The sequence below is a fragment of the Ranitomeya imitator genome, chromosome 7, assembly GCF_032444005.1.
Source record: "Ranitomeya imitator isolate aRanImi1 chromosome 7, aRanImi1.pri, whole genome shotgun sequence".
In the NCBI taxonomy this organism is placed as follows: Eukaryota; Metazoa; Chordata; class Amphibia; order Anura; family Dendrobatidae; genus Ranitomeya; species Ranitomeya imitator.
In genome coordinates this window covers 51,118,644-51,131,903 of record NC_091288.1, presented here as the reverse complement: position 1 = coordinate 51,131,903, position 13,260 = coordinate 51,118,644, and the positions used below count along the sequence as shown (strand labels likewise).

The 13,260-nt window shown below is 42.7% G+C and overlaps 1 protein-coding gene across 4 annotated transcripts in view; it reads left to right on the top strand.

Annotated features, from left to right (window-relative positions):
- The window catches only part of ZNF385B (zinc finger protein 385B), a 724,391-nt gene that overhangs the window by 702,144 nt on the left and 8,987 nt on the right, over positions 1–13,260 (top strand). For all 4 annotated transcript variants that reach the window (XM_069733222.1, XM_069733221.1, XM_069733223.1 and 1 more), the window contains 3 exons: positions 1,457–1,702; positions 4,835–5,013; positions 9,684–9,785. In XM_069733222.1, coding sequence (XP_069589323.1) covers positions 1,457–1,702; positions 4,835–5,013; positions 9,684–9,785 — 527 coding nt within the window. The remainder of the gene's footprint in view (positions 1–1,456; positions 1,703–4,834; positions 5,014–9,683; positions 9,786–13,260) is intronic.

Genomic DNA, 13,260 nt, shown 5'->3' with positions numbered 1-13,260 from the left:
TCTGGAGGCAGATTTTTAGGGAAATCAGTGTCCGAACCAAAGATATTAAAGCTTATTTACATAATAAGTAAAATGTGGATTAGACATCGGATCACAGATCTCAAGGTATCATTATATTCAACTTTCTATGACCTGTGTTCCCATAAATAGATGGCTTGGAATGGTCAATCCTGTTGACAGATGTTCTTTAGGTGTGACGCTAGTCACTACTCACAGACAAGCTGTGAGGCTGGGTAGTCAATAGGTCCGAGGTCAAAAGCCAGGAGGGTACATCATACACAGAAGACTGAGACAAAGACATAGTCAGAAAACAAGCCCGAGATCAGAATTCCAAGAAGATAGCACATCATGACAGACGGGCTGGGCAATCAGATGCATGCATCTTGGTCCAACTCTGGCCCCCAGCACTGATCAGCAGCCTAACGTCAATATACAATCTACACAGAAAGCTTTTAATCGGGTGTGGGCGGGGCTAGCTTTCTGAGCTCTGCTACATGCTGCATCTAAAAGCTCTGATTGTATCACAGCTGTTGCACCAAATAAACTAAGTGATACATTGCTGGAATCGGGGTCTCTTTCCCAAAATGATCCTATTGTCAGAGGAGGTAATAAAAACCTGGTGACAGAATCCCTTTAATATCACTGAGTGTGTTATAAAAGATAGAGGCTACCTCAATTAACAAAATATTGCGTTGGATATACGAAGAAGGATTAGAAAAAATATCCAGCACAAGTAGAATTTTTCTTATGCACCAAGTCCTATTTTAATTGCCGATATGGTGATACAGTATATGAAATGTTATGGGAATTCGTGTTCTTCAAACTTGTGATTTATAAGGGATTTTGACATGTACATTGTATCATAGTTTGTATGTTCTCTACGTGTTTGCGTGGGTTTCCTCCGGGCACTCCGGTTTCCTCCCACATTCCAAAGACATACTGACAGGGAATTTAGATTGTGAGCCCCAATGGGGACAGCAATGATAATGTGTGTAAAGCGCTGCGGAATATGTTAGCGCTATATAAAAATAAAGATTATTATTATTATTATTATTATCTGTGAAATGATAACATGTCCTTCAGTAGTCGGCCGTTTGTACCTTTACGTTTACAGGCTTTGTCTGACATAGGTTGATATTCACAATATTGCACATTTTGAGATTCCCAATTATATGTTGTGGTTCTATTTTTTCCCCTGGGAGTTAGTCGTCCATTGAAAGTGACAGTGACGCTGGGACATTTATGTACAAAAGAGAATAATCAGACAAATTATACTGGTGGACCCTTCTCCTTCTGATGGATGGATAACACCATTCATCCTTTTCACGCAATTTGTATCTCGGCGTAATTGCTTGCAAATGTCAAATGTCCCCTGTAATAAAGGCTGTAGATAAAGACTTGATGATTAGTTTGTGGACGGTGGCTAAATTATTTGTGTCTATTTTCTTCCTTCTAGGAGAAGAAGAAGAACGATTAAAAGCCAGCAGTTCCATCAGCCACAGTATGGCCGAGATAAGGTCTTTCATCGCTAAGTCAGAGGTGGCGTTGACAGCAGTAATACCCGCAGCACTTGTGAAGACCACCAATGGCAGTGCGATCACTGTCTCCGAATCAGAAGAAGAGAAAGCCAAGAAGTTATTGTACTGTTCACTATGCAAAGTAGCAGTCAACTCTTTGTCACAGCTAGAGGCGCACAACACAGGTATTGTAACCTGCTCTCGCACCTTCGGGACAATGGCGGTAATGTCCCATAGGGCAGCTCACTGATCAGGCATTTCATGGGCTAAAAGATAAACTGTAACCAGGTTTTTGCTACCAAATCTGAAAGCAGCATATTGTAGGGGCAGAGACCCTGATTCCAATGAAATGTCACTTTCTGGGCTGCCTGCTGTAGTTTTCATAAAATCACTGTTTTATCAGCAGGAGATTATCACTAAAGGACAAGTTAACCTGCTGGCAGGGAGTCCAACCATGCCCCCACCACTGATTGGCAGCTTTCTGCTTATGCACAGTGTACACAGAAAACTACAAGTCAGTGATGTGGGCGGGATAATACAGAGCACATGATTTAGGTAACAGGTAGATTTACAGCAGATTAATATCAAAACTGCAACATCCAGTAAATTAAGTGATATATAACAGGAATTGGGGTCTCTGCCCTTACATAATGCTGATTAGGTAGCAAAAATCTGGTGACAGGTTCCCTTTAAAGAGGAACTGCACTGTCTGTATGGCACTTTGCTGGCATTATTGTTCATGGAGGGACTCTGATTATAATTAAAAGAGAATAAAGGGGTTGTCCCACAAACAAAGTACATTTTAATTAATAGATCGTAGAATAAAGTAAACGTAATCACGGATAGGGCATACTGGAATAATATAACATGCTATATAAGACCAGTAAAAGCATTTGCCACAGTGGCATAATTTAAATATATAATATCAATGCATAAAACCCTTGAATAATACAGATTATAAAATATGATGCCAACAACATCGCTCTCTAACGCAGTAAGATACCCCAACAGTGAATTCCTCCACATTAATCTCCACACGCACATGATGACCTTACTATACCATCCTTAACCTCCCCAGCAAAGTATGGTGACCCCATCACAGTACAATGCCCCAACTCTGATCACCACACAACCCTTCATACAGTACAATGGGACCCACATAGTCTTCTATACAGTATAATAACCTCACATAGTCCTCCATAATGGGCCCTGCATTGCCTTCAATTCCATATAATGGCCTCACATAGTCCTCCATAATGGGCCCTGCATTGCCTTCAATTCCATATAATGGCCTCACATAGTCCTCCATACGGTACAATGGACCCTGCATTGTCTTCCATACAGTATAATGGCCCCACATAGTCCTCCATACAGTCTAATGGGTCTTGTATTGCCTTCCATAAAGTATAAGGGCACCACATAGTCCTCCATACAGTCTAATGGGTCTTGTATTGCCTTCCATAAAGTATAAGGGCACCACATAGTCCTCCATACAGTATAATAGGTCTTGTATTGCATTCCATAAAGTATAAGGGCACCACAAAGTACTCCATACAGTATAATGGGCCCTGCATTGTCTTCCATACATTATAATAACCCTACATAGTCTTGCATACAGTATAATGGCCCCCCATAGTCAGTCCTCCATACAATATAATGGGCCCACATAGTCCTCCATACAGTATAATGGCCCCACATTAAAAAAATATATATACATTTTCCCCTATTTCTGTATGTGCAAGAGGATGGAATACAAGCTCAGGCTTGAAAGAGCTGAAATTTTAACAAATTGAAAAGAATGTTAGAGGGTTGCCCCAGTATCAAGATATATAATACAGCTCTGGCAAAAATTAAGAGACCACCACATCAAAACCCTGTCATGGGCAGCCCAATCTCCAGACCTGAACCCCATTGTAAACCTCTGGAAATTAATCAGGAGGATGATGGATGGTCACAAGCCATCAAACAAAGAAGAACTGCTTACATTTTTGCGCCAGAAGCAGTGTGAAAGACTGGTGGAAAGCATGCCAAGACGCATGAAAGCTGTGATTACAAATCATGGTTATTCCACAAAATATTGATTTCTGAACTCTTCCTGGGTTAAAACATTAGTATTGTTGTTTCTAAATGACTATGAACTTGTTTTCTTTGCATTATTTGAGATCTGAAAGCACTGTTTTTTTATTTTTAATTTTGACCATTTTTCTTTGTCAGAAAAAAAAATCAAAAATTGTTCCTGGGAACTTCGGAGACATGTTGTCAGAAGTTTATAGAATAAAAGAACAATTCACAATTTACTCAAAAATATACCTATAAGGAGAAAAATCAAACAAACTGAACATTTTGCAGTGGTCTCTTAATTTTTGCCAGAGATGTAAATGTATAATTTCTGGGGTTCTGGCTGTTAAGAACCTCACTGATCAGGAGAACAGAAGTCCCAAAGTCCCTGGTGTGAATGATGCATTACTGAGCATGTGGGACCACCCCTCTATTGCCTTTGTATTACTCCTACAGACACTTTTGATCCCTGATCTTTTTGTTTGCTGAGGGGTCCTAATTGTCAGCCCAACAGCTATCATACATTTACCGCCTAGCCCATGAATTTGTGATGTATATTGTCTATTGGACAACCCCTTTTAAGAATTTGAAGGTAGTTATATTATGGGGAAATGCTTCAATGTAATGAAGTAGAATATTTAACTGTAGAGAAAAGTCAGACATGGCATTTGCATTGCGAATGTTATTTAATTGTTTAATTGCCGATTAAACAATTTTTTTTATTTTGTAGAGGGAACAGCGGTGTCACCCATAAAACTGCATTACATCAGCAATACCATCACCAAGTTTGACCTTAAGCAATACATTGTTGGGGATGATTGTGTTTATCATTCTACCATACTTAAAGGGGATATCCCTAACAGAGGAAACTACCTGTCTGTTGTTCCCAGCGCCGGCTATCGACCGCTCTTGCCAGAGATTCAGCTGTTCCCTGTCAACAGAGCAGCAGTTTCCCTTCCTGTTGACAGGATGGGACTTCTGGCATCATGCTGATTAACAGACGTCTCTCCACTGCCCAATTGGGGGATGCCGGCTCTCAATCAGCATGACACCAGTAATCCCGCCCTGTCAACAGGAAGAAAAACTGCTGCTCTGTTGACGGGGAGCAGCTGAATCTCTGGCAGGAGCAGTGGATAATTGGTGCCAAGTACAACATACAGTTAGTTGCCTCTGTTAACAACTGCATGCCTTTTTTTAAGTCCCAGATACCCCCTTTAGTATCTGAATTTATTAGAATAACTTTGCTTTATTTTCTCAAGGTTCCAAACACAAGACAATGTTAGAAGCTCGGAATGGTGCAGGTCCAATCAAATCCTATCCCAGGTCCGGATCCCGACTGAAACTCCAAAACGGCAGCAAAGGTTCAGGACTACAGAACAAAACTTTTCATTGTGAAATCTGTGATGTTCACGTAAATTCAGAAATCCAGCTTAAACAGGTACTGTAGCTAAATCTTTTTACCGTCACTTGACCAATTACTTTATGTCATCCACTCACTATTTCTTTTTGCTGTCTTTTGCCATTTTATACTCTGCATACAAAATAGACATTCAGTTCCTGAAGATGTATCTTGTAGTAATTGATGGGTCAACTAGGTATCCAAAGGCAGGAAATAGTAGTGGTTGCTCAGTTCCTACGATCAGTTATTAGCTCAGACCATTGGTTAACTTGGGCAGCTACACAGGGGCCCCAAGAGGTAAGGGGGCCACTTACACCTCCAAAGCTGATGGAATTGAGCATTATGATGAACTATTACACTGAAAAGGGACCATATATTGTTCCTTCACAAGGGCCCTCTTCTGCCTGTCCTCTCCAGCTCCAGTTGTGGCCAATAGTAAACAATAATAGGACCTGAACAGTTCTGTTAAAGAGCATATCCATCTCTGTGGCCTTTTTTTATTTAAGTGCAGGTATTTTAGGTTTAAAAAAACATTTTTTGCAAATCGGTTTCATTAAAATGTTGCACTTTTTGACTTTCTCCAGCTCCTTGTTTCCTTGCACATTCAGCTTTAATGAGCTCAGTGGTCATAAATCAGCTGACAAGAGCTACAGTGGCTGGTGAAAGTATTCACCCCTTGGCTTTTTACCTACTCGTTACAATACAATCTGTATTTAAATATTTTTGTAATCCTATTTGTGTGTGATGTGTCAGCACTAAATAGTCTGAGTTGGTGAAGTGAAGTGAAAAAAATATAGGCAAAAATTAAATTTGTGGGATCAAATAACTAAAAATTGGCATGTGCATATATGTTCACCCCTTTTGCTATGAAGCCCCTAAACAATTTTGGTGCAAGCAATTACCTTCATAAATCACATGCTTAGTGAGAGGACGTCCTCCAAACAACACCATGAAGACCAAGTAGATCGCCAAGAAACCAAGGTCAAAGTTGCTAAGAAGTACAAGTCGGGGTCGGTATATAAAAAATCCCAATTTCTGATGATCCCCCCGAGCACCATCAAATCCATTATCATGAAATGAAAAGAACATGGTACCACAATAAACCTGCCAAGAGAGGGCTGCCCACCAAAACTCTCAGCTGGGCAAGGAGGGAATCAGAGAGGCAGCACACAGACCAAAGGTATTCCTGAAGGAGCTGCAGAATTCCCAGGCATCACTTGGAGTATCTGTCCATAGGATAGCAATAAGCTGTATACTCCATAGAGGTGACCTTTATGGAAGAGTGGCCAGAAAAAAGCCTTTACGTACACACAAAAATTGTAAGGCTCCTTTTGAGTTTCCCAAAAGACATGTGGGAGACTCCTCAAATTCATGGAGGAAGGTGCTGTGGTGAGATGAGACCAAAAGTAAACTTTTTGGCCACCAAAGTAAACACTATGTCTGTGGTCAAGCCAACACAGCTCATCACCCAAAGAACACCATCCCCACAGTGAAACATTGTGGTAGCAGCATCATGCTGTGGAGATATTTTTCGGCAGCAGGGACAAGAAAAATGGTCCAAGTCGAGAGGAAGATGGACGGTGCGAAATACAGGGATATTTTTGAGCAAAACCTAGGCTCTACAAAGTACTGACTTTATGGGGAGTGAATAGTTATGCGCACTGAAGTTTTCAGTTATTTTGTCCTATTTGTTGTTTATTTCACCAAAGAAAAAGAAAATCAAATGTTCACAGTTGTAGGCATGTTCTTTACATGAAGTGATATAAAACCTCATAAAAAAAGTAAAATTTCAGGCTCTGAGGTAGCAAAACACGAAAAATGTCAGGGGCCATGTGGGAGTGGGATGAATACTTTCACAAACCACTATAAGAAATGACAGAAAAGAGGGTTAGAAATTGTCCCGTTAGACCATCAGAATGAATTAATTAATGTATTTATTTATTTATTCTCAGTTAAATCGAATATGTCAAAAGGTTTTGTTCTTCTCCATCTGAGAGCAGCATGATATAGGGGAAGAGACCCTTATTCCAGTGATGTATCACTTACTAGCTGCTGCAGTTTTGATAAAATCACTGTTTTCTCTCCTGCAGATCTACCAGTTCTCTGAATGCTGAGCTCTGCATAACCCACTCATATCACTGATTGACAGCATTCCATGTACACTGTTTACAGGCATAAAGCTGTTATGGACCTGGTGGTTAGGAGCACCCGGCACGACCTGATAGTTAAACTCAACAAGACAAGCTCTGGGATGTGGGAGCGCTGCTGACCGCAACCCCTAATCCTATCACAACAACTAGAAATAGCCGTGGAGCGTTCCTGACACTCCCTAGACGCCTCTTCACAGCCTAAGAGCTTGCTAGCCCTAGAGATAGAAAATAAAGCCTACCTTGCCTCAGAGAAATTCCCCAAAGGAAAAGGCAGCCCCCCACATATATTGACTGTGAGTAAAGATGAAATTTACAAACGCAGAAATGAAACAGGTTTCAGCAAAGGGAGGCCAGACTTACTAAACAGACAGAGGATAGGAAAGGTAACTTTGCGGTCAGCACAAAAAACTACAAAAGACCACGCAGAGTGTGCAAAAAGACCTCCGCACCGACTCATGGTGCGGAGGTGCCACTCTGCATCCCAGAGCTTCCAGCTAGCAAGACAAAATCATGATAGCCAACTGGACAAGGAAACAATGAACAAATAATAAAAAGCAGGAACTTAGCTTCTGCTGGAGTAGACAGGTCACCAGAAAGATCCAAGAGCGAACTGAACCAATGCAGGAACATTGACAGCTGGCATGGAGTAACGATCTGAGTGGAGTTAAATAGAGCAGCCAACCAAAGGATAAACCACGTCACCTGTGTAAGGAACCTCAGAAGCAGCAGCTCCACTCACAGCCACCAGAGGGAGTCCATGGACAGAACTCGCCGAAGTACCATTCACGACCACAGGAGGGAGTCCGACAACAGAATTCACAACATAAAGCTGCCAATCAGTGGTGGGGGTGGGGTTATATAGAGCTCATAAATATGGAGGACTACCTGGCAGCAGATTTACTAGTCCTCTAATGATAATTTCCTGCTGATAAAACAGTAATTTTACCAAAATTACAGTAAGCAGCCCGATAAGTGACACATCCCTGGAATCAAGGTCTCTGCATTACATCATGCTGCTCTCAGATTAGACAAAACCCAAAACAAAAACAAAATGCACAAACACCTTGCAGTAAATAAATAAATAGCAATAGTGCATGAAAATAATGTAGGGTGATTAGTTTGATTAAGAAAAATTTCAAAGCCATGCTACCACGTCAAGGTGACCCTACTCGGGATGGTCCTAACCTCCAGTTTATCCCTTTATGTTTTTGTTTCAGTTTTTTTGTGCTCTGTGCTAGCTGGACATTACATCCATATAGTTCCCCATGGCTGAGTGTCCATTAGCCGGGTCTCAGTCCTTCTCAGCTTTTATTAACATTATATCATTATATCACTTATGGTAAGGTTTTAATACTAGAGCTTAGGATCATCCCAAATAGGTTTTTGCACTCAGATTACGCAGCAAAAACCTGGAGACAGATTCCCTTTAACCAATTCTGCTGCCAACAATAGACAGTGTAACGTAGAGGCCATAGAAGGCAAAGTACCAGTTTTAAAGGGAACCTGTCACCCCGTTTTTTGAGATTGAGCTATAAATACTGTTAAATAGGGCCTGCGCTGTGTGTTCCTATAGTGTATGTAGTGTACCCCGATTCCCCACCTATGCTGAGAAATAACTTACCAAAGTCGCCGTTTTCGCCTGTCAATCAGGCTGGTCAGGTCGGGAGGGCGTGGTGACATCGCTGGTTCTTCCTCAGCTTTATGTTGGGGGCGTAGTGGCGTAGTGGTGAACAAGCAGCGCGCGATCTGCGCTGTAATCCCTTGCATCGGTGGGGGCGGCCATCTTCCTGGGGCCGCGCGTGCGCAGATCGAGTGCTCTGCTGCACGGGGCTTCAGGAAAATGGCCGCGGGATGCCGCGCGTGCGCATTAGAGATCGCGGCGGCCATTTTCCCAAAGCCGAGATGCAAACTCGGCTTTGGGAAAATGGCCGCCGCGATCTCTAATGCGCACGCGCGGCATCCCGCGGCCATTTTCCTGAAGCCCCGTGCAGCAGAGCACTCGATCTGCGCACGCGCGGCCCCAGGAAGATGGCCGCCCCCACCGATGCAAGGGATTACAGCGCAGATCGCGCGCTGCTTGTTCACCACTACGCCACTACGCCACCAATGTAAAGCTGAGGAAGAACCAGCGATGTCACCACGCCCTCCCGACCTGACCAGCCTGATTGACAGGCGAAAACGGCGACTTTGGTAAGTTATTTCTCAGCATAGGTGGGGAATCGGGGTACACTACATACACTATAGGAACACACAGCGCAGGCCCTATTTAACAGTATTTATAGCTCAATCTCAAAAAACGGGGGTGACAGGTTCCCTTTAAAGAATCCCAATTACAAAAATGATTTTTAGCTTCCCCCCACTTCCATCTACCACCTTCATGGAGGTGGACACCGTGTTTAAACCAGTGACCTGCAGAACAACTCCCATTCATTTGAAACAGCCCCTAAATATTAAACATTAATGTTAAAGAAATGCATTATTGATACATCTCTATGGCGTGACAAGTTTTGGGTAGATACATTGATTCCAAAATAATTAGTTGATCTTGTGTCATTTCAGCACATCTCCAGCAGAAGACATAAGGACAGGGTAGCAGGAAAGCCAATGAAGCCTAAATATAGCCCCTACAACAAACTTCAGCGCAGTCCCAGTATTTTAGCGGTAAGTAAATTTAATTCTATAAACCTAACACATCTGACCATCTTCAATAGAAAACTATCATATGACAAAATAAACATTTTCGAGCAGCACAAAGTCATAGACAGCAAGTTTCACTTTTTAAGTAAAATACAGAATTATAGTTTTTTTTTCTCCAATCACATTCAGATTGGAAAATTAATGAATATTCATAAAGATAATTCCCAAATCTGAACAAATCAAATAATGAACCTTTATAGTTCATTACTGATTACATTATTTATGCTGAATAATTTTAATGATCTTTCAATTACCGTATATTTGCTTGAATGCCATGTACACGATAATTGTTTTATTATTCTAATGCTTCTGAAATAAAAAAAAAGTCTGCAAATGGTCATGAGTAAGAATATCCAACTATTTTGTGATTTATGCATCTCCATGGTGACAGACTACAAATAAACTTTGTGTAGTTGGATTTTGCAATCCAACTGCTCAGCATTTTTTTTCCATACATCATGTTAATACGTTTTCAGTAACTGAAAGTACCGTCACACATAACGATATCGTCAATGATATCGTTGCTTTTTGTGACGTAGCAACGATATTATTAACGAAATCATTATGTGTGACAGCGACCAACGATCAGGCCCCTGCTGGGAGATCGTTGGTCGCTGGGGAAAGTCCAGCACTTTATTTCGTCGCTGGATCTCCCACTGACATCGCTGAATCGGCGTGTGTGACACCGATCCAGCGATGTCTTCACTGGTAACCAGGGTAAATATCGGGTTACTAAGCGCAGGGCCGCGCTTAGTAACCCGATGTTTACCCTGGTTACCATTGTAAATGTAAAAAAAAAACACTACATACTTACATTCCTGGTGTCTGGTCATGTCCCTCGCCTTCAGCTTCCCGCACTGACTGGTGAGCGCCGGCCAGCCGTAAAGTACAGCACAGCGGTGACGTCACCGCTGTACTTTACGGCCGGCGCTCAGTCAGTGCGGGAAGCTGACGGCGAGGAACATGACCAGACACCGGGAATGCTAGTATGTAGTGTTTTTTTTTTACATTTACAACGGTAACCAGGGTAAACATCGGGTTACTAAGCGCGGCCCTGCGCTTAGTAACCCGATATTTACCCCGGTTACCCGGGGACTTCGGGATCGTTGGTCGCTGGAGAGCGGTCTGTGTGACAGCTCTCCAGCGACCACACAGTGACGCTGCAGCGATCGACATCGTTGTCGGTATCGCTGCAGCGTCGCTTAGTGTGACGGTACCTTAAGCAAGAGGATGGGGACATATAAAAAGAGTATGTGTGTATGACCAGTGCACACTGGGTTTGTTTGTAGTCTGAAAACATGGAGACACACAGATCTCAGCAGTACCTTAGATCCATGGCGATTCATGTGCAGGGTATCACTGATTGTACAAATTACCTATCCTTTGGAAAGGTCAATATTATCAGACTGATGGGGGCCTGACAATTGAATAGGAGCTAAATTGCAGCACCTGGGAGAGGTCACTAAAAAGTGTAAAGCTGTGCCATTCGGGCACAGTAGCAATTTACAACTGGCTGCCATTGGAGCTTGCAACAGCTGATCAGGGGTAAAGCGCTGCGGAATATGTTGGCGCTTTATATATAAAGATTATTATTATTATCAGGGGGGCTACCAGGTGTTAGACTCCCACCGGTCTGATATTGATGACCTATCCTAAGAAGAAATCATCAGCATCAAAGTAGTGGACAACTCCATTAATATACAGCGGTTCTGAAAAAACAAACCTGAAAACATGGGCCACAACACCTATTGGTATAAGTGTAATGTGTAGGTGCATATTCACACTGTGGCCACTGTCAAACGCAACCTAAAATTAAAGGGAATCTGTCACCCCAAAAATCGTATATGAGCTAAGGCCACTGGCATCAGGGGCTTGTCTACAGCATTCGGTAATGCTGTAGCTAAGCCCCCGATGTATCCTGAAAGGTAAGAAAAACAGGTTATATTATACTCACCCATCGGGAAAGGTCAGAGAGACCCGGCGCCTGCACACTGCAGTACTTTGCTCTGCCCTCAACAGGGCAGACAAAGTACGCCTGCGCCGGAGCTGCGGCAGGAAGACAAGAAGAGGACGTCATCGTATGAAGATGGGAAGTGCTAGACCTGGACCGCGACACCCATCGGACCCGAACCGACCTGGGACCGCCCTTGGGTGAGTATAATATAACCTGTTTTTCTTACCTTTCAGGTTACATCGGGGGCTTATCCACAGCATTACAGAATGCTGTAGATAAGCCCCTGATGCCGGTGGCCTTAGCTCATATACGATTTTTGGGGTGACAGATTCCCTTTAAACCAATTAATAGATACCCTGCAGTAAGGTAATAATTAGTAGTAATATCGGAAAAAAAACATAAGGTACTTAGTTGACATTCGTTTGATCAAAGAAGCATAAGAAACATCCCACCGCGACAAGGTGTACCCGATCAGGATGGTCCTATTTTCCAGTAGGCCTCAAAATAGACAGGAGCAGAGAAAGACGTGGGCCTGACTGTTTTACACCTGCCGGGGGAAAGCTAAGGATGCAAGCTGCACAGCCCCAAGACGCAGGGGGCACACCCTAATATTTACAGAGTGCAAGAAACTAAAGCAAATCCGAAAACATGGGCCAGTTGACCTGTTGGTATAAGTATAGTGCTGTAATGTGTAGGAGCACACACTGTGGCCCTAACAGTACTGAAAAAGTAGCCTGTATGAAGACTTCTCTTGATATCTCTAATGAGTCTACGTGAGTATAACTTTTGTGAAGGGGTGGGCACCCATTTTTCCAACAAAAGTGTAGGGCTGAGCAAAATGATCCGCAGGAACCAGGTCAAGCAGTCATGCTTGCAGTCAATAGTCACTGGACCAGAGGCCTGTGAACCTCCTCCTACTTGTTGACATCCCTGGTGTCTCTTCTGATTAGTAGGCCCACAGTGTTGAGTGTGTTGCACCGCAACAATGACATCATACAGAGTGTACTAACCCGAAGAGGCAACGAGGATGTCGGCAGCCAGGAGGAGGTTTGAAGGGCTTTGGTTTGGTGGTCATTGGCTGCTGACATAGCAACTAGACAGCAAATCTTTCTCCTCAACTCTACAAAAGTGTATTTTCATATGTTTTTCCCTAGAGTCACTTGCAGCCTGACATTGTTTTATATTGTACAGTTTTGGTCCAGTGTTATTTCCATTTCTTATTTTTTAGCCAAAACAGAAAAACATTCTAATCAGAAGACGAATATAGCGGAAATACATTTATTCCCATGCTATGGTAGTGGGGAGAACAGGCGACTGCACTGTGTATAGGTCTAACTGTGTATCTGCTCTCCAAAACATTTTAGTTGAGGGTTGGCGGTGAAATTACAAGTGAATAGAACTGTTTATGATATATTTTGAGTCCTATATAGCGGTGGAAGCTTGGGACATGAACAAAGAAAGGGGCAAGACAGGTGCAGGCAATTG